At 49.8% G+C, this 20,426-nt stretch overlaps 1 protein-coding gene across 1 annotated transcript; it reads right to left on the bottom strand.

Annotated features, from left to right (window-relative positions):
• Positions 1-3,344: 3,344 nt before the first annotated feature.
• On the bottom strand, positions 3,345-17,619 carry PTGS1 (prostaglandin-endoperoxide synthase 1). Its single transcript, XM_081339572.1, has 11 exons — positions 17,481-17,619; positions 17,311-17,382; positions 11,935-12,051; positions 11,575-11,715; positions 11,245-11,388; positions 10,274-10,455; positions 8,975-9,058; positions 7,440-7,686; positions 6,374-6,660; positions 5,524-5,671; positions 3,345-3,949 (listed from the first exon to the last, which is right to left on the bottom strand). The coding sequence occupies exons 1-11, from the start codon at positions 17,485-17,487 to the stop codon at positions 3,588-3,590; spliced, it is 1,791 nt and encodes a 596-aa protein (XP_081195698.1). The 5' UTR covers positions 17,488-17,619; the 3' UTR covers positions 3,345-3,587.
• Positions 17,620-20,426: the final 2,807 nt, after the last annotated feature.

The raw sequence follows: 20,426 nt of genomic DNA, 5'->3' as shown, positions 1-20,426 counted from the left end.
TCCCTCTCTCTCCCTGTCTCCCTTCCTCTCTTCCTCCCTCCCACCTTTTCTCCCTGTCTCTCCCTCCCTGTCTCTCCCTCTCTTCCTCCCTCCCTCCATCTCTGCCTCCCTCCTTTCTTCACTCCCTCTCTCCCTCCCCCTCCCTCCCTGCTTCTCCCTCCCTCCCTTCTCTCTCTCTCTCTCCCTCTCTCCCTCCCTCCTCTCTGCCTCCCTCCCTTCTTCCCTCCCTCTCTCCCCCTCCCTCCCTGCTTCTCCATCCCTCCCTCTCTTCTCTCTCTCTCTCCCTGTCTCTCCCTCCCTCCCTCCTCTGCCTCCCTCCCTTCTTCCCTCCCTCTCTCTCCCCCTCCCTCCCTGCTTCTCCCTCCCTCCCTCCCTTCTCTCTCTCTCCCTGTCTCTCCCTCCCTCCCTCCTCTCTGCCTCCCTCCCTTCTTCCTTCCCTCTCTCTCTCCCCCTTCCTCCCTGCTTCTCCCTCCCTCCCTCCCTTCTTCCCTCTATCTCTCTCTCCTTCTCTCCCTGTCTCTCCCTCTGTCTCCCTCTCTCCCTCTCTCATTTTTTCAGATCTCCTCTGCTACCTGAAGGCAGCTAATATCTGGAAATGTGTTACATGTTTTGTGCCAGCCCATGGCAGTTCCCCAAATAGGTCATCAGATGGAGCAAAGAGGCTTCTTTGCTCCCCTGCAGCAGCCCCATTGGCGAGAGAGTTTTATGGCTAGGGAGGGGCCGAGACCCTCCATAAATACCTCTGCCCAGGGGCTGCTTCTTAGTTCTGCTTCTCTTTCCTATCTTCTCACTTGCATGCATTCTCTATCATACAAGCATGGATGCTTCCATGCCATATAGCTCTTTTTATATAACCTGTCGATGAATAAAGCTTCATAATGACTGCATTTCTGCATTCTGCCTATTTCACTTGGAAGCACCTTAACGTCCCATCGATCTCTTGTGAAAGCTGCTTCACAAAATGCAACCCAACTCGATGCAGGCAAATTTACGTTGCCATAGCAGCCAGGAGGAGCACTCCCCCTGCCCCTCCCAAGCAGTCACTTTGGGTGCTGAAGGGCCGCGTTGAACATCTGCAGCGTCAAGGCAAGCGGGACTGTTGCCCCAGCTGACTTCTGCATGTGGCCAGGAGGGCGAGGGGAGGGGTGGCCTTTACAGGCAGGCTTGTGTGCTCAGGAGGGTGGCTTGAGGCCTGGGTGAGAACAGTGCCCCAAGGGAGAGGCTGAACCTCAGCGGTGCAAAGCAAATAGGAATTTTCCCTTTGTTTGCTTCCCTGGGCAAATGCGTCCGAGTGGTTTAACCCTCCTGGCCCAGCGAGGCAAGGGCAGGAAGTTTTGCTCCCTATCGCCAAGGTTCATCTGAATCTTCCCGAGAATGTATTCCTTCCGGAACAGAGCTGGGAGAAAGAAGAACTCAGGTCTCTTGCTTCGAGCAGTGGGTTGGACTAGACGACCTCTGAGGTCCCTTCCAGCCTTAGCATTCTATGTTCTATTAAAGGCAGGGACGGCTACTGGGGCAAGCAGCCCTTCAGACTCAAAACCCTCCCCTTGCCATCTTATAGCTCGGGGCTCTTAAAAGGGCGCACCTGGATCCCAGCGTCTTTTCCAGGTGAAGAAATGCCAACTTATGACAAATCGTCAGAAAAGTTTTCCGTTTTATTTCGAAACCTCTCTTTTTTCCCCCACCCCCACCCCTTGGCACAAAGGCGCACAGCTGCATAAATAAATTTGAAAGCGGAGACGGAGGCGGTCGCCAAAGTCTCACCTAGGGCAGGTTTGGTCCACCCCCCACTTCCTTTTGCACAACTTGTTCTTCCTCAAACGTCCCCGGGAGCAGCTACGAAAGGCAAAGCTAAAAGAGGGCGGGGAGGGGGGAGGGAGGAAGTGAAGACCACTAGGTGATCGGCCAGGGATGGATTCCTTCCACTCGACTGAGCTGGTGTTTCCTCTCCTCTCTGGACAGGATCCCCCGGAGGCATTTGCAGAATGTCAGGAGCGGGAAGGGACATTTAGGCGCCCATCTTAGTGTCTGGACAAATGGGCAGGTGGGAAGGGCAAGGGGTGGAGGACCCCCTTGGCCGGGGAGAATGGCCGGGGGAGGACCAGCAGAGGAGGAAAGCTGGCTGTAAATCAGCTGAGGAGGATGGCTGGGGGGTGGGGTGAAGGGGGGCGCGACCAATGGTGGGCGCCTGAACATCCTAAACCAGTGGTGGCGAACCTATGGCACGCATGCCAGAGGCGGCACTCGGAGCCCTCTCTGTGGGCACGCGTGCCGTCATACCAGCCCCGCCTCCCCCCACCCGCCTCCCCCTCACCAGCAGGCCCCCCCCCAAAAAAGAGTTGCCCCCAGGCACGGCCTGCACGAAGCAGCGCAGCCCAGCACATGGCAGCAGGGACAAGACTCCACCCTCGCGCCCCGTCGCACATAGATGATGCTGCGGGCACGGGTGGAAGGCGTGGCTGCCATGACGCTGCTGGACCGCCTGGGCCAGGGGTAGGCAACTTTGGCTCTTTTATGACTCGTGGACTTCAACTCCCAGAATTCCTGAGCCAGCATGGGGGAACCATGGCCCCTTCATGACTCGTGGACTTCAACTCCCAGAATTCCTGAGCCAGCATGGGGGAACTATGGCCCCTTAAGGACTTGTGGACTTCAACTCCCAGAATTCCTGAGCCAGCATGGGGAAACTATGGCCCCCTCATGACTCGTGGACTTCAACTCCCAGAATTCCTGAGCCAGCATAGGGAACTATGGCCCCCTCATGACTCGTGGACTTCAACTCCCAGAATTCCTCAGCCAGCATGGCTCAGCTTGGAAACCTCTCCCTTTCCCCTCAGCATGGCTGACTCGGGAATTCTGGGAGTTGAAGTCCACGAGTCATAAAAGAGCCAAGGTTGCCTATCCCTGGCCTGGGCGATCTGCTATGGCAGGCCATGGAGGCGGTGGGTGGTCCTGTGGGCGGGGGGGCGTAGTGAGGGGGCGGGGGGCGGTTTTTGGGCACTCGGTTTCTAAAAGGTTCACCATCACTGTCCTAAACCCATGAGGAGAAGGCTAGGTTACAAGCTGAGGGAGACAGGCCACATGCAGATCCACACACGCGCACACACACTCATTTCCCTTCTTGCTCTTCCGTCATGGCTTCCCGGCCTCAAAAGCCTGGAGGACTTGAGTACAGGTCATCCTCGACTTACGATCCAATTTCTGTTGCTAAGTGAGACCTTGGTTCACTGAGTTTCCGCCGCCACATTTGCTAAGCGAATCACTGCAGCTGTCGTTTAAATTAGTCACAGGGTTGTGAAGGGAAGCTGGCTTCCCTTGTGGACTTCCCCTGTCGGGAGGTGGCGAAAGGGGATAACGGGATTCCCCCCCTTCCCCCCCCCCGGGATGTTGCGGCGGTCGTAAATGTGAACCAGTGGCCAAGCCTCTGGATTTTGATCACGTGATCGTGGGGACGCTGCGGAGGTCGTAGCTATGAAAAACGGTCCTAGGTCCCTTTTTTTCCCCAGTGCCGTTGTGAGTTCGAGTGGGCACTAAACAAACCGTTGTAAGTTGAGGACTACCGTGTAACCCGACCGAGGAGAGCCTGGTTAGAGCTCCGTTGAAGGCCGCTGCTTCTCCTCTGAGCCTTCAGGAGCCTCTCCGTGGTCGGGCGTGTGGAAAGCCACGTAGGGACACCGCTTGACGTTCAGGCAGACCAGTTTTTCCAAGCTTGCCGTGTTCACGATTCGGAAGCCGGCGGCACCGCCAAAAGTGCTGGGCTTCCAGTATTCGGGGGAGCAGATGGGGTTCCCCAGGAGCCCCTTCAAGGAGAAAGGAGCCCCCATCTCTATCATGCTCTCTCCAAAGATGCTGTTGGGGTAGGTCTTCTCCACCAACAGGCCGGGGAAGAACTCCAGAGCATCAATGTCTCCATACAGCGCTTCCAGCTTGGCAACCATGTTCTCATCGTCTGTACCGAGGAGAGAAAAGAGAGAAATCAGGCAACGAGGCACCTCAGCTTGTGAAGGACATGCAAAGATTGTCCACATCTGGACTCGGCTTTGCTGCTGCCTCCCCCCACTGTGGAAAAGCTAGTTGGGGAGAGCTGGAGAAGCTTCTTGGGAGGAGAAGCGAAACGTCTTCAAATGTAAAAGCAGGGAAGGGGCCCGTTGATGTTTTCAACACTCAAGAAATGCTTGAGGGTGGAAGGAATTGCTACATCCACACAACTGTACACGTCCATTTGGACAAGCCCTCAAAAGAACGCTTCCTCTTGTCCTGTCATCCCCACAAATTCATCTTTAGAAGCAAAGCACGTCTTCCTTCCCCTGTCCTGACCACGTTCTACAGGGGGACAATCCTGTCGTACAGAATTACAGTCTAGTTTGGAAGCATCCCTGCTTCAGACAGGAAGGCGGTGCAGAGAGTGGTGAGGACGTCCAAAAAGATCATGGGCAGTTCCCTCCCTCCCATCCAGGACATAGCACAAAAGCGTTGTTTGAACAGGGTCTGTAAGATTGTCTGGGACACTACTCATCCTCTTCACCACCTGTTTTCCTTGTTACCTTCTGGGAGGAGGAGGCTTCGTGGTATCCGTAGCAAAACATCCAGATTCAGCCACAGTTTCATTCCCTACAGTATTAAACCTTGTGAACTCTCAAGCTTCCTCCTTCCGTTGTATATTCAAGATGGAGAGCGATTAATATTTATATGTTACTTATGTGTAAGGATGTAGGTCTATACATATGTTGTATATAGTAAGTTTTAATTGTGCGTTATGCATGTGTACACTTTGAAGGAAGCAACTAGATTTCATTTTTAATGTGTGCCATTGTGCTCACAGGAAAAAAAGGACAATAAAGGCTAATCTAATCTAATCTAATCTAAATCTAATCTAATCTATAATAATAATAATAATAAAGTTGGAAGGGACCTTGGAGGTCATCTAGTCCAACCCTACACCATTTCAGGCAAATAGCTGTCCAGTCTCCTCTTAAAAACTTCCAGTGTTGGAGCATTCACAGCTTCTGGAGGCTGGTTGTTCCACTGGTTGTTCTAACTGTCAGGAAGTTCCTCCTTAGTTCCAGGTTGCTTCTCTTCTTGATGAGTTTCCATCTGTTGCTTCTTGTCCTGCCTTCAGGCGCTTTGGAGAATAGCTTGACTCCCTCTTCTTTGGAGCCGCCCCTGAGATACTGGAAGACTGCTATCATGTCCCCCCCTAGTCCTTCTCATCATTAAACTAGACAGACCCAATTCCAGCAACCGTTCCTGATATGTTTCAGCCTCCAGTCCCCTAATCATCTTTGTTGCTCTTCTCTACACTCTTTCCAGAGTCTCAACCTCTTTTTTACATGAAGGTGACCAAAACTGGATGCAAGATTCCAACCTATTCTAATCTAATCTAAAAAGTCCTGTTTGGCTTTCCAGATAGGGACATGTGCTCATTCTGGTACCCAACATGGCCAAGGCAATTCTTTCAAGAGGTCCATACATGCTGACAGCATCTGAAGAAGCTGACTTAGAGGTTTCTCCTGGGGCTGTTACCTGTCAGTTCTCGGAAGGATGTGTACGGCTTCAGATGGAACCTCTTTCGGTATTCGTTAAAAGGACGGAAACGCAACAGCCGCGATTCTTTGATCACTCCAATAGACACTTTGAGAAGATTCTTGTTGATATTCGGCTTCCCACCGATCTGAAACGGAGAGTCAAAGGAGGTCCTTTGTCAAGAACAATTTAAAAAAAAAATATTGTCTGATACAGACCGGTCTCTGGATCTACAGCCTGAGACATTCCTACTCTTCCAGCAGACCATCAGAATCAGAATAGAGCTGGGAGGGACCTTGGAGGTCTTCTAGTCCAGCCCCCTGCTCAAGCGGGAGACCCTAGACCAGGGGTGTCAAACTGCCGGCCCGCGGGCCGGAGCGTCACGGAGAAACTGCGCCCATCCCATTGCCGGCAATGGGAAAAAGTTCCGATACGTCGCGCGACGTCACGTGACGTCGTGAGTTTGACATGTCTGCCCTAGACCAGACAAGTGGCCGTCTCTTCTTCAAATCAAGGAAGGAAGGAAGGAAGGAAGGAAGGAAGGAAGGAAGGAAGGAAGGAAGGAAGGAAGGAAGGAAGGAAGGAATATAACAGTTGGAAGGGACCTTGGAGGTCTTCTAGTCCAGCCCCCTGCTCAAGCAAGGAGACCCTATACCATTTCGGACAAATGGCTGTCCAGTCTCCCCTCAAAAGCCTCCAATTTTCATGTTCAAATGGGACTTTTTGGCTAGGAGATGAAGATAGCTCAGAATTGGCACCTTTGAAGAGGAAGACGAAGGCGGGCCAGATGCAACCTCCCCCCCCCTTTGCTCCGCAAGCAGACTCCCCCGGTTCTTGCCAGTGGACCCACCTGTCCAGCTCGCTGCTTGGAGAAGGCCTCCACCAGGGTCTCTAGGCTATAGTGGGTGAAAATGGTGTGGTTGAAAAGGAACTGGTCGTAGCTGAATTCTCGGTCCGGCAGCTGGAAGGAGTCTGGCATTAAGGCGTGCCAGTGGTACAGCTGGTTGAACTCCAGAGCAATGCGGTTCTGGTACTGGAACTGGGCCCCAAAAAGAAGCTCAGGCTCAAACATCAGCTTCAGGTGGTAGCCGCTGAGATGCTGGACGTAGTCCTCAATGACAATTTTGATCGTCTCGCCTGGAAAGAGCAGAGGTTTAGACTAACAGAGTCAGAAGGGACCTCGGAGGTCTTCTAGCCCAACCCCCTGCTCAGGCAGGAAAGCCTATAAACCGTTTCAGACCAATTGGTTGTCCAATCTTTTCTGGAAAACTTCCAGCGTTGGAGCACCCACAACTTCTGGAGGCAGGTTGTTCCACTGGTTAATTGTTCTAATTGTCAGGAAGTTTCTCCTTAGTTCTAGGTTGCTTCTCTCCTTGGTTAGTTTCCATCCGTTGCTTCTTGTCCTGCCTTCAGGCGCTTTGGAGAATGGCTTGACTCCCTCTTCTTTGGGGCAGTCCCTGAGATACTGGAACACTGCTATCATGTCCCCCCTTCTCCTTCTCTTCATTAAACTAGAGATACCCAATTCCAGGAACCGTCCCTTATACGTTTTAGCCTCCAGTCCCCTGATCATCTTTGTTGCTCTTTGCACACTTTCTAGAGTCTCAACATCTTGTTTACATCGTGCTGAACAAAACGGTATGCCTTACTTTTTTTTAACCTTGGATTTCATTTTGTTAGATGGTTTTTCAGGTGACAACTCAAGTTGTACGCACACACAGACACACACACACACGTGTGCGCGGCAGGAAAGTGGCATTGGCTGTGAAGGCCTCTAAAATACCTTCTGAAATAGCTAAGAGTTGGGACAATAATTAAATACTAGCTTATTAACTTTATTGCCCGTTTGGGACTTCCTATGAACCCCAAACTCACAACAGGCAACTTGGACACCCTGCAGCCCCCCCCCCGCCCACCTGTCAGAATCAGCCGGGCGGTCTGGAACAGCTGCTCGTCATCCCAGGTGGGGTGTTCCTGTTTCAGGAGGTCACAGACCCGATTGTGTTCCCGCAGCCAGAGGGTGGCATACATCAGGAGGCCTGGGAGAAGACCGAAGACTTCTTGGCCCAGGGCAAACTTCTGCTCCGGAGGGGTGCCCTTTGGGTAGATCATGTGCACGGCGGCTTCCAACACTGTTGGGGGGTAGATCTCTCCCTTGATCACCTGGGGAGAGGAGGACAAAGGATCACACTTGGGAGGTCGGAAGAGCATCAGCCAGAAAAGCTAACACGATCCCGGGTTGTATAAACAGAGGCACAGCATCAAAATCAGGTGAAGTATTGGGGCCGCTTTATAAAGCCTTAGTAAGGCCCCCACCTGGAATACGGCATCCGGTTTCGGTTACCACGTTAGAAAAAAAGATGTGGAGATTTTGGGAAAAGTCCAAAGAAGAGCAACTAAGATGATTAAAGGCCTGGAGACAAAAAAAAACCTCTATGAAGAACGGTTGCAGAATTTGGGTTTGGCCAGTCTGGAGAAAAGATGGACTAGGGATGACATGAGAGCTGTGTTCCAGTATTTGAGGGGCTGCCACAAAGAAGAGGGTGTGTGTGTGTGTGTGTCAGGTTATTCTCCAAAGCACCAGAAGGCAGGAGGAGAAACAATGGATGGAAACCAATCAAGGAGAGAAGCAACCTGGAATTGAGGAGAAACTTCCTAACAGTGAGGACAATTAACCAGTGGAACAGCTTGCCACCAGAAGTTGTGGGTGCTTCATCACTGGAGGTTTTTAAGAAGAGTTGGGACAGTCACTTGTCTGGAATGGTATAGGCTTTCCTGCTTGAGCAGGGGGTTGGACTAGAAGACCTCCAAGGTCCCTTCTAGATTCTATTCTATTCCATCCAATAATTCTATTCTATTCTATTCTATTCTATTCTATTCTATTCTATTCTATTCTATTCTATTCTATTCTATTCTATTCTATTCTATTCTATTCTATTCTATTCTATTCTATTCTATCCCAAGCATCATAGAAGGCTTCCCCAGTTGTTGACAAGGCTGTTATCAAACAATTGGCATCCCATCAAGGGTAGATTCAAGGCCTTGGGGTTTGCTGCGCTCTTACACAGCATCATTTTTGTCTTGTGTTTCATTTGCTACAAAGAAAAATACACCTGGGCAGGCAAAGGAGCTCCCCCCACACACACACAATTGCTAAATTCCCCGCAAAGCAGAGGGTAGGCAGACGAGAAGGGGGGGGGGGAGCCGGGAAGCTGCCTTCTTCATCCTGGACTCCACCTGCCATCGTCCCCTTCTGGCTGGGAACGAGCGGCAGAGTGGTCCAGCAAATGGGGAGGACTGTGAAAATGTGGGGCATTTGCCAGCGTGCCCTATAGAGGAGATGCTTTGTGGGGAGGGGGGTGAAATCCACAGCCAGGCACAAACTCCCCCTCCCCCCCCCGCCGAGTTAAGAGTTTCTGCAGGCGACAAGAGGCTTGTTTGACTTTCTCACCTGGTATTTCAGCTTCCCGTCCTTGAAGAGACGCAGCTGATGCTGGCGCTCCAGGTTGTCTCCATAGATGTGGCCAAGATCCACCTTGCAAGGAAGAGCCGACATAACAACCCAGTGAGTCGTTTCTCTCTCTCCTCTGGGTCTGTGCGAGCGTGTGTGCTTGTGTTGTGTGTGCGAGAGAGGGAGACGGTTCGGTACAGGTGGTCCCCGACTTACAATAGGTCGTTGGGTGACCTCTCAAAGTCACAGTGCCACCGAAAAAAGGGACTTAGGGCTGTTTCCCCACAGATACGGCCTATGCAGCATCCCCCCACGGTTATGGGATCAAAATTCAGAGGATCAGGCGGTGGTTCATGCTTACGACCGTTGCTGTGTCCCGAGATCAGGCAATTAATCTGGCTGGACTGGAAGACTATTTCTATTCTATTCTATTTTTCTATTCTATTCTGTTCTGTTCTGTTCTGTTCTGTTCTGTTCTGTTCTGTTCTATTCTATATTCTATTCTGTTCTGTTCTGTTCTATTCTATTCTACTCTATACTCTATTCTGTTTTTCTATTCTATTCTGTTCTATTTTTCTATTCTATTCTATTCTAATTTTCTATTCTATTCTATTCTAATTTTCTATTGTATTGTATTCTATATTCTATTCTATTATTATTTGTATTCTATTCTATTTTTTCTTTTCTATTCTATTCTATTCTATATTACGGTATATTCTATTCTATTCTGTTCCGTTCCATATTCTATTCTATTTTTCTATTCTATTCTATTCTATTTTCTATTCTATTCTATTATTATTTCTATTCTATTCTATATGGAATAGAATGGAATGGAATGGAATGGAATAGAATAATAGAATAGAATAGAATAGAATAGAATAGAATAGAATAGAATAGAATAGAATAGAATAGAATAGAATAGAATAGAATAGAATAGAATAGAATAGAAGCTGGAAGGGACCTTATAGGTCATCTAGTCCAACCCCCTGCCCAAGCAGGAGACCCCACACCTTTTCTGACCAATGGCAGCCCAGTCTCCTCTTGAAAGCTTCCAGTAGCGTAGACTAAGCCAAGCCCCACCGTGAGAAATGTTGGAGACCCTTGAATCAATTCCGGGGGCTCTGGATCTGCCCCCCTCAGGTGTCTCCCCACCGAAGCTAAGGCGAGAGGCCTCCAACTTCCTCTTCCGGGGCTGAGCGTGGCCCTTCCCCACCTCAGGATCTGCCCACCACAGCCTCACAGCCGGGTTGTTGATTCTGATCTGGGGAGAGGATTATTGGGGCCTGCTTGTCTCCTCACCCCGTGGCCCAAAGCCCGGGTGAATCCGCGGCCCATCTTCCCAAACGTCTTGAAGAACTGGTGGGTGAAGTGCTGGGCAAAGAAGGCGAACATCAAGTTGGTCCTCTGCGGGTCCGGATGGAACGTCCGGCGCAGCAGAAGTTCTTCGGCCACCAGCTCGGCTGCTGGCAGCTCCAGTGGTCCTGTGAGGTCAAGAAGAAAGCCCTGCCTGGGTCTGGTCTCCTGGGCATGTGCCAGTCTCCTTCTGTCCTCCTCCTCCTCCTCCTCCTCCTCCTCCTCCATTCCACAAATCCCACTCCCTTCTATACTGATGATTTTACCTAGTTGGATCATGAAACATCTCGAAGAAAACAACCAAGTTCAGGGAGAACCAAGTATTCTGCAATCCTCCTCCTCTCCCTCCTCCTCCTCCTCCTCCTCCCTCCACCTCTTCCTTCTTCTCTCTCCTCCTCCTTCTTCTCCTTCTTCTCCCTCCACCTCTTCCTTCTTCTTCTCTCTCGTCCTTCTTCTCCCCCTCCTTCTTGTCTCTCTTCTTCTCCCCTCCTCCTCCTCCTCCTTCTTCTCCCTCCTCCTCTTCCTTCTTCTCTCATCCTCCTTCCCCTCCTCCTCCTTCTTCTCCCTCCTCCTCTCCCTCCTCCTCCTCCTCCTCCCTCCACCTCTTCCTTCTTCTCTCTCCTCCTCCTTCTTCTCCCTCCACCTCTTCCTTCTTCTCTCTCGTCCTCCTTCTTCTCCCCCTCCTTCTTGTCTCTCTTCTTCTCCCCCCTCCTCCTCCACCTTCTTCTCTCTCCACCTCTTCCTTCTTCTCTCATCCTCCTTCTTCTCCTCCTCCTCGTCCCTCTTCTTCCCCTCCTCCTCCTCCTCCTTCTTCTCCCTCCTCCTCTCCCTCCTCCTCCTCCTTCTCCTCCCTCCTCCTCCTCCTCCTGACAAAGCAGAGCCAGGCAGCTGGGAAAGGGGGCTACAGCATGAAGTACCTTTCACTCCCATCGGAGTGGGGCAGTTGGGGGGCACCGGCGGGAGGATGCGGGTGAAGTAGCTGAGGTTGCTGTAGGATTCCCAGTTCAGGTATCCGTAGTTGCCGCTGAAGGTGGGCGGGCTGGGGATGAGGTTGGCGCGGGCTGCCGGGCGAAAGGCGGGAAGATGGAAGAGAGCTCAGAGAGCGGGCACCTGGGACTGGCAGGTGGGGGTGGGAAGTGTCCCGGGACTGGCAGCTGGGTGGCTCTGGGCCTGGTGAGCCTCTCAAGCCCAAGAGGGCAGGAAGCCTTTCTGAAGAGCTGTGCCAGTCCGAGCCCTCGCCCGCTCACCTGTCAACACCAGCCGCATCAGAAGACCTCGGACGAAAGTCCGGTTGATGAGGCTCCACAGCCAACGGAAGTGGGTCAGCAGGTGGTGAACGGAAGACGGCCCCGGCTTCAGGGTGTGGTACAGCCATGTCCAGAACTCCGCTGGGGGGGGCATGGGGGGGAAAGAACTTTTTGAAAAAACCACAGATATTTCCTTAAAGATGTCCCATTTGGAGGGTTTGCCAGGAAGAACCAATGGAAGCTTCCCTTCTCAGTTCTGGGGAGTGATGGGAGGGTACATTGAGGTAGAGTGCCTCTGAACCGGGAGGTTCTGTGCCTCGGCTTCTCTCTGCGTACACAGATGTCGGAGGCGATACTCACCCGAGCTGCAGTTGGTGCCATAGTATCCCGTCCGGGTGCAATCACATTCGTAGCCCTCCGTGCCAACCCGGACGCACAAACCGCTGTGTTGGCAGGGAAAATAGCAGCACGGGTCCACTGCAAGGAGAAAGAGGGAAGCAAGGAAGGACAAGAAGCAAAATCACAGGATTGTTTGCTGCCAAATAAATAAATAAATAAATAAAAATGAGCAGGGTGTGAAATGTAATCATGGACAAATCAAGAAACCGCCCAGGGTCGCTCAAGCAGAGAAGGGCGGTGAGGAAACTTGATAGATCAATCCATCAATCAGGACTTCTGGGTAAAAGCTCAAATTACTAGCCCTGAGGATACGGAGAAGTTGTTCTGGGTTCTTAATCAATCGGAAAGCTGCTGAGTAATAAATTTGCTTTCTTTGGGGAGATTTCACCTGGGTTTGTTTTCACGTCAGGAAATGTGGTTTACAAGTTAATCCTCGAGTTACCGTCACAGCTGAGCCCAAAGTTTCTGTGGTTAAATAAGACATGTCATGGTTCCGAGAAATGAAACTCTTCAAAGAACTTCCAGGCAATGGTTTACCTTAAAGAATCTTTATTCGAGAAGCGTAACTTGGGCACGTACACAGGCGAAGCCGAAATCTGAATTCCCCTCCCCTCAGCACATCGGATCAAGCACAATTCCCTCCTCTAACTAACAGTCATAAATCACAAATGGCAAATCTAGACAGTACGCTAAAAAGCAGAGACATCACCCTGCCAACAAAAGTGCGTATAGTCAAGGCTATGGTCTTCCCAGTTGCAATGTGTGGCTGTGAAAGTTGGACCGTAAGAAAGGCTGAGCGCCAAAGAATCGAGGCCTTTTGAACTCTGGTGCTGGAGAAGACTCCTGCGAGTCCCTTGGACTGCAAGGCGATCAAACCGGTCAGCCCTAGACTAGACTAGACTGCTCTTTAGAAGCAGTCAATAAAACATATAATAATAATTAAAAAATCTTTTTTGCAAACATTTTGTCATGGTTCTGACTAATGAAACACTTCAAAGAACCTCCAGGCATTGTTTACGCTAAAAAGTCTATAATAATGAGAACAAATCGTCAACAGGGCATGGATGGATGCCGAGATCTGAATTCCACTCCCTTCAACAGGTAATATCTGGCACAGTTCCCTCCTCCAATTTGCAGTCATAAATCACATTCTCCCATCAGTTTGAAGGGCAAAGTTTCCTTCTGCACTTGCTGCCATTTCTTATCTTATTAAAAACAACTGGGGTAACATTCTCCCTGGACTATAACAAAGGCTGAGCGCCAAAGAATTGAGGCCTTTGAACTCTGGTGCTGGAGAAGACTCCTGCGAGTCACTTGGACTGCAAGGCGATCAAACCGGTCAGTCCTAGAGGAGATCCACCCTGACTGCTCTTTAGAAGGCCAGATCCTGAAGCTAAAACTCAAATCCTTTGGCCACCTAATGAGAAGGAAGGACTCACTGGAGAAGAGCCTAATGGTGGGAAAGGTTGAGGGCAAGAGAAGAAGGGGACGACAGAGAAGGAGGTGGCTGGATGGAGTCACTGAAGCAGGAGACGTGAGCTTAAATGGACTCCAGAAGATGGTAGAGGACAGGAAGGCATGGAGGAATGTTGTCCATGGGGTCGTGATGGGTCGGACATGACTTCGCAACTAACAACAACAACAACAAAATCACATTCTCCAATTAGTTTGAAATGCAGGCCTTCTCTCCAGTTCTCCAACCCGTTATTTCTTATCACCTCTTATTTCAAAAAAACCTTGGTTCTCACCCTGTTACAACATTGTTATGTCTAACTAATCCCCACACACAGTCTTCCTCCTCCCCTTAGAATTAACTCTAATGCTAAGAGTAAACCATAAGAAGGAAAATGGCTGCATCTCCACACGTTGGCAAAGCAAGAACATCCGATGTTAGCAGCATTAACATTTGCCCCACTTTACGACCTTTCTGGCCACAGTCGTTAAGTGACTTGCTGGAGTCGTTAAATTAGTCACGTGGTCGCTAAGCGAATCTGACTTCCCTTTGCTCACCGTAAGGTCGCAAAAAAGAGGATCAGCTGACCTTGGAACCTTGCAACCGACAGAGATACATGCCAGTTGCCGAGCCTCTGAATTTGGATCACCCGACTATGAGGAGGCTGCAAAGGTCGCAACTGTGGAAAAAAGTCACAAGTCCCATTTTTCAGCGCCGTCGTAACTTTGAACGGTCAGTAAAAGAACTATTGTGAGATAGGACTACCTGCATTTGTCACCGGCCTGCATTGAATTGTGCCCTCAAACCGACAACCCTGTTGCCAATTTGACACAAGGGGTCGTTGACTTGTGAGCCAAAGCTTAGTTTGTTTAACAGAGCTACAGTAGCCACCAAGAGGCAAATTAACTTCAGATTGGATCTAAGTCTGTTTGCTTTCTTTCTTTCTTTTTTTTAACCGACCCAATATTTGGTTAAAAAAAACCCCACACAAAACAAGAGTTACAAAGGAACAGGTAAGTTGCTTTTAACACGGCAGCCTTACTTTTTAAAAAGGTCAATCTTGTCGAAGCAGGAAGTTTGCACGGCACCCCTTTGTCTGTCGTGATGGGGATTGCATCACTTTGCAGAGTTTTTTTTTTTTTTAGTAGCGCAAAGCCAGGCCAGATGTCAGGAGTTCAGGCTGCTGTGACTGTGAATTGTAAAGTGCTAAGCAAACTTCCTATCCGTCACCCGTCTCAGAGTGGTGCCCGTTTCATGGCTGGTGGAGTTAGAGAAGAAAAAACAGCATCTAGGATTGAGATAAGCTTGAAGCCAGCTCTTAGAACATAGAAAAATAAGAGTTGGAAGGGACCGTGGAGGTCTTCTAGTCCAACCCCCTACTCGAGCAGGGGATCCTATATAATAATAATAATAATAATAATAATAATGATGATGATGATGATGATGATGATGATGATGATGATGGAAAGGACCTTGGAGGTCATCTAGTCCAACCCCCTACTCGAGCAGGGGATCCTATATAATAATAATAATAATAATAATAATAATAATAATAATAATAATAATAATAATAATAATAAAGTTGGAAGGGACCTTGGAGGTCATCTAGTCCAACCCCCTGCTCAGGCAGGAAACCCTATCCCATTTCAGACAAATGGCTGTCCAGTCTGTTCTTAAAAACTTCCAGTGTTGGAGCATTCACCGCTTCTGGAGGCAGGTGGTTCCACTGGTTAATTGTTCTCACTGTCAGGAAGTTTCTCCTTAGTTCTAGGTTGCTTCTCTCCGTTGCTTCTTGTCCTGCCTTCAGGTGCTTTGGAGAATAGCTTGACTCCTTCTTCTTTGTGGCAGCCCCTGAGATACTGGAGCACTGCTATCGTGTCCCCCCTCGCTTTTCTCTTCATTAAACTAGACCTACCCAGTTCCAGCAACTGGTCCTTATATTATTTTAACCTCCAGTCCCCTGATTATCTTTATTGCTCTTCTCTGTACTCTTTCTAGAGTCTCAACATCTGTTTTACATTGTAGTGACCAAAACTGGATGCAGTATTCCAGGTGTGGCCTTACCAAGGCCTTGTAAAAGTGGCTGTATAGTATCTTCTTAAAAGCCTGCAGTGATGAAGCACTTCTAGAGGCTGGTTGTTCCACTGGCTAATTGTCTTCGCTGTTAGGAAGTTTCTTCTTAATTCCAGGTTGCTTCTCTCCTTGATGAGTTTCCATCCACTGTTTCTTGTGTTGCCCTCTGGTGCTTTGGAGAATAATTTGACCCCCTCCTCTTTGTGGCAGCCCCTCAGAAACTGGAATGCTGCTATCATGTCTCCCCTAGTCCTTCTTTTTTCCAGACTAGACCTACCCAAGCCCTGCAACCCTTTTAGCCTTCAGCCCCCTGATCGTCTTTGTTGCTCTTCTCTGCAGCCTTTCTAGAGTCTCAACATCTTTTTTGTATTGCGGTCACCAGAACTGGATGCTCTTCCAGTTGCCCTTTAAGTGGAAAGGGGGATGTGAGGGTTTATCGTGGGTTACAGTCCTGGTGCACGTTTGTGCTCTGGGGTAGAGGATGGTTCTAGAGACCCAGAGCGGTCAGGACAGAAGATGGCGTTCCTTGGTGGCTCCTGTTCTCAAACATTGCATTGCCTTCCCTTCGTGTCCATCTTCAGCAGCCCTTGGGGCAAAAAGTGGTTTTTATAGCCTTTTAAAAGACAGAGCTCTGATAAGACCTGGAGATAGGGTCTGAACTAAGAAGCATGGGCGGTACCCAGGAGGCTGAGAATGGGCTGGGAAGCCTTTGATTTTCAAGGCTAATTTCGAGAACCCCTTGGAGTTAGGAAAGGTCAGACTGTTGAAGTCCTAGAGGCAGCCTAGGAGAAAAGCCTCAGAAGGGCCTTTGAACCGCTGGAAAAAGAGGGAGATTCGGGTCAGGCACTCAATGTGACTTGAACCCATGACCCTGCTGAGAGAAACTGTGAAAGGAAAGGGCACCGGGAGATGACAAGAGAAGCCACAGACCCAACTGGACTGGTCCAAATGGTGAAGAACACGCAAGCTCCAGGAAGGAGAAGATTCTTGAGCCCAACAGTTGTGCAAAATACAGGGAACATTACGGGCGCGCAAGGTTTTTTATTAGGGAAAAATCACACAGCATTCTTTGCGGGAAGGGTGGGACGAAAGGAGATGGTGGAAGATAGAGATTTTTTCCCCCCATTATTGCTTCCATTAAAAAACAAAACAAAAAAGCCCTCAGCAAAACTTGGGCAACAAACAATACATTCCGGGAAAATTCAGAATTACTGCCTCCTCTAGCGGGAGTCCCTCTGCCTCTTCTGACCAAGCTTCTCAACCAGGATTCAGAGCTGGCGAAACTATGTAAGACTTCAGATTCCCACCGTTCAAGTCCAGCTTGCAAGCTAGGCGGGAGAATGAGAAATTCAGCCGCCGCCACACCACGCTGGTACCCAACATCTCTGCCAACCGGGTTTCCCCCGCGTTAAAATACTCCAGCAGTGCCTCTCTCCTTAGATGGTAGTCACGGAGGGAAGGCATCCTTTGCTTTGCTAAGACAGCTCGTTCATCTTTGCATCGTTTGCTCCTGAACCAATTCCCAATATGCTTAAACAATCACAAAGGCAGAGCAAAGTCCCCGTAGGGGGTCCAAAGACAGTGAGTGGGTCCGGATTAAAATCCACCCTCACTCAGAAGATCCCTGCCCAAGTTCTGCAGGCAATGATTCCCTGGGCACCTCGGTCACATCCAAGAGTTGCAAACCGGCAGCGAATTTGGGGTGGGGGGTGGGGGTGGGGCGGCCAAGCCCCCACCCACCTCCACCCCATACCCCGGGTGTAGCCAGGTCTGTTTCAAACGGCTGGCTTTTTCGCCCTCTTTCGCCTTACCTGAACTGGAGTCTCCTGGGCTGGCATTCAGACCCACTAGCAACGCCAAGGGCAGGCAGGCAGACCACAAGCCTAGAAAACAAGAAAAGGGAATAATTGGGTGGGTGGGTGGGAGGAAAGTGTGGATGGGGTGAGGGGGGGGGAAAGGCAGGAACTCGCCTGGGACTTACAGTGCATTGTGCAGGAGAGAAGGAAGGAAGGAAGGGAAGGAGGGAGGGCCACTGTGCTTCCACCAGGCAGCTGAGCAGCTCCTAGACGTTTTTCTCCAAGACAGCCTGGTCTCCACCTTCTTCCAAGCTCCTCCTCCTCCTCCTCCTCCTCCTCTGCCTACTCTGGGATGTGGGTGCAGGAGCCTGGGGGCATCTTCTGACAGCACCCGAGCAAAACACCTTTGGCAGAAGCTCCAAATCTTGGGAGAGTCCCAGGAGAGTCTCCAGTTCTGAGTGTTAGGGGCCCCTGGCTCTCCAGTCGCCCGGCTTTTTCTCCCCCAGACATGCCTCCTCTTCCCTCCCGGGTCCTTGCAGGAGATAAGCGGTCGAGGCTTTTGTGGTTTTTAACTCCAGACTTCAGGAAGAGATGGGGGCTTTGGGGAGGGGGAACCCCTTTAGTTTTTGCGGGCTTGGGCGTGCGTTGGCACGCTTCACCCGAAGCTCCTAACCAGCTCCTCGTGGCTTGCTTGTCCAGGAAAGGCTGGTAGGGAATAAGCTGCTTCGGAAGGCCGGGCCCCGGATATTAGTGTGTGTGTATGTGTGTGTGAACTCCTCGGCTGCCCTGGGTTGGATCCGTGGTCTTGAAAGGCTCAGCTCCTCACCAGCCATGGAGACCCCCGACTCAACTCAGCCGTGGAGATCCCATTCTGGGAGAGGAAGCACAATTATGCTGGCCAGGAAGGCAGTCTTAAATGAAGCAGGGATGGGCAGCTGGGGCCACCTTATCAACGTCTCCCCACCTTCCCGAAGTCCCAGAAAGCATTCTTAGCAGCTCCGGCCCAGAACTAGATCGATTTTCTTGATGCCCTCCGCTCAGCAGCTGCTCCGAACTTTGCCTTGTCTTCTGATTTTTTTTTTCCTGGATTTGTGTGGTTGCTGGCGGCTGGGATGTATGCTCTCAGCCAGCCAGGTTGTCTTCGGAGGCATCAGGAGAGCTCTGCGCTGAACACACACACAAACACACACACACAAACAAACACAGAGGAAGACAAAAGCTTTAATTTTGCAAATTCGGTCCTTCTTTTCATTCCCCCTTGTTTTCATTCCTGGTCTGAAATATTTTGCTCTTCTTCCCATCCCTCTCTCTCTCTCTCTTTCTCTCTTTCTTGTGGCATTCTTTCTAACCAGCAGTAAATTCCAAGGAGGAGCAATAGAAAAGTACATTTAGCAAAAGAATGAAGCTGCAGGGCGTGTGTGTATATGTGTGCGTGTGTGTCTGTGTGTGTGTGTTGGGGGGAAGATTTCAAAGGGCTGGCATCTTTGAATAGCATTCTCCAACTGCATGGCATCCAGATGGGCTGGGAGTAGGCATTTCCAGCAGCCTCAGAAGCTGTTAAGGCCGGCACCTCTGGAAAGCAACAATTCGAGGAAGTCTGCTCTACAAACATTGCCTTAAACAAGCTGGAGGGAGCGTGAAAGATGGTTTGTTAATCTTAAGCATTTCTAGGAGGAAAAACAGATCAGGGCTGTGGCTCTGACACAAAATAATGGATTTGAAAATCTTTTCTGCAAGGTGTCCTAAGATGGTCACCAAGTAGCTGCGATCCGGAAAAAAAATATAAATCCATCGGATAATCTGATTTCAAATTACCGGATTATTTGCTCCTGCTTCAGCAGGGGGCTGGACTAGATGACCTCCAAGCTCCCTTCCAGCTCTATTCTGATTCTGATTCTGACTTGACTCAGCCTCTTTTAAAGAGCTTTTTTTTTCCCTGCCGAGTTTTTACATTTTAAAATATCTTTGCAAATATTGTTCAAATCGAATTGAGTTGAGCGCCCGGCCGTATAGTTGTTCCATTTTTTCCCCCTTTTTGTCCAAATCTCATTGTCAACAATTTCTCTTTCCATGTTTTCCTACTGTGTATCATTTCCTTCTGTGAGGTTTTTTTTTCTTTTAGAAAATCCTTGCTTATTTTGGAAAGGGTTAATTAACCCTTTATTGGACTATTTTATTCTATTGCGCGGTCTCCTTAAATATGTTTTGTGTGTGTGTTTGTGTGTGTGTTTTGGGCCAGCTTGGAGATATAGATAGGTCTTTTTTGGGCAACCTTAAAAGCAAGTATATTGTTGCAGGAAATTTCTTTGGAATCAAGAAATGAAATGCACGCCTCATGTATTTATGAAAGCAGTTAGTGAAAAAGTAGTTCCTAAGACAATTTGTTTATCTCTTAGGTGGAGAGCCGTTCGCAAGGAAGTGAGTGTTTAGTTAACTCAACCGTGGAGGGTCATTCTCCTAAATTACCAGGAATTCAAACTATTTCTTACTGCATTAGAGGCTGTAGTCAAAGCTTACAAATCTTCCTAGCCTTCTTCCTCCCCCTCCCCCCTCCCCTTTTTCCTTCCCTTTCTCCTCTCCTCTCTTTTTTCCTTCCCTTCGTTCTCCTTCCCTTCCCTTTTTTCTTTCCTTCTTTCTCCTTTCCTTCTTTTTCTCCTTCCTTCCAGAAGCAGAATAGAATCTGGAAGGGACCTTGGAGGTCTTCTAGTCCAGCCCCCTGCTCAAGCAGGAGAACCTATGCCATTTCAGACAGGTGACTGTCCAGACCACAGGTCTGCAACCCGCGGCTCCGGAGCCACATGCAGCTTTTTCAGCCGTCTCCTGCGGCTCCCGGTCCTCTGCCATGTGCAGTCCAAAAAAAAAAAAGTGGGACTAAAAAATTTCAACCAATCAATTCAAATATGCAGGGTAGGTGCATATCTCGCCTTGGCTCCACTCTTCAGTCAAACCCTGTTCTGCGCATGTGCGCATGTACGTGCATGCGTACATATTCTTTGCGGCTCCCAGTTTTTCCTTTTGTGAGGGAACCGGTTCCGAGTGGCTCTTTCACTGTTTCAGGTTGCTGACCCCTGGTCTACAGTGGCGTAGCATGGGGGGTGCAGGGGGGGCCGGCCGCACCGGGCACAACATCT

The sequence above is a fragment of the Vipera berus genome (assembly GCF_964194415.1).
Source record: "Vipera berus genome assembly, chromosome: 15".
NCBI classification, from domain to species: domain Eukaryota; kingdom Metazoa; phylum Chordata; class Lepidosauria; order Squamata; family Viperidae; genus Vipera; species Vipera berus.
Note: the sequence above shows the minus strand (reverse complement) of the source record. Positions and strands in the feature narration are given on the sequence as shown.

Bases quoted from the DNA above. Each gene is read 5' to 3' on its own strand.
- PTGS1 (XM_081339572.1), bottom strand. The intron at 10,456-11,244 runs GTACTTCATGCT...TTGACCTCACAG, and splicing joins CACTCCGATGGGAGTGAAAG to GACCACTGGAGCTGCCAGCA. The intron at 6,661-7,439 runs GTGGGCGGGGGG...TGCTCTTTCCAG, and splicing joins CGCCCGGCTGATTCTGACAG to GCGAGACGATCAAAATTGTC.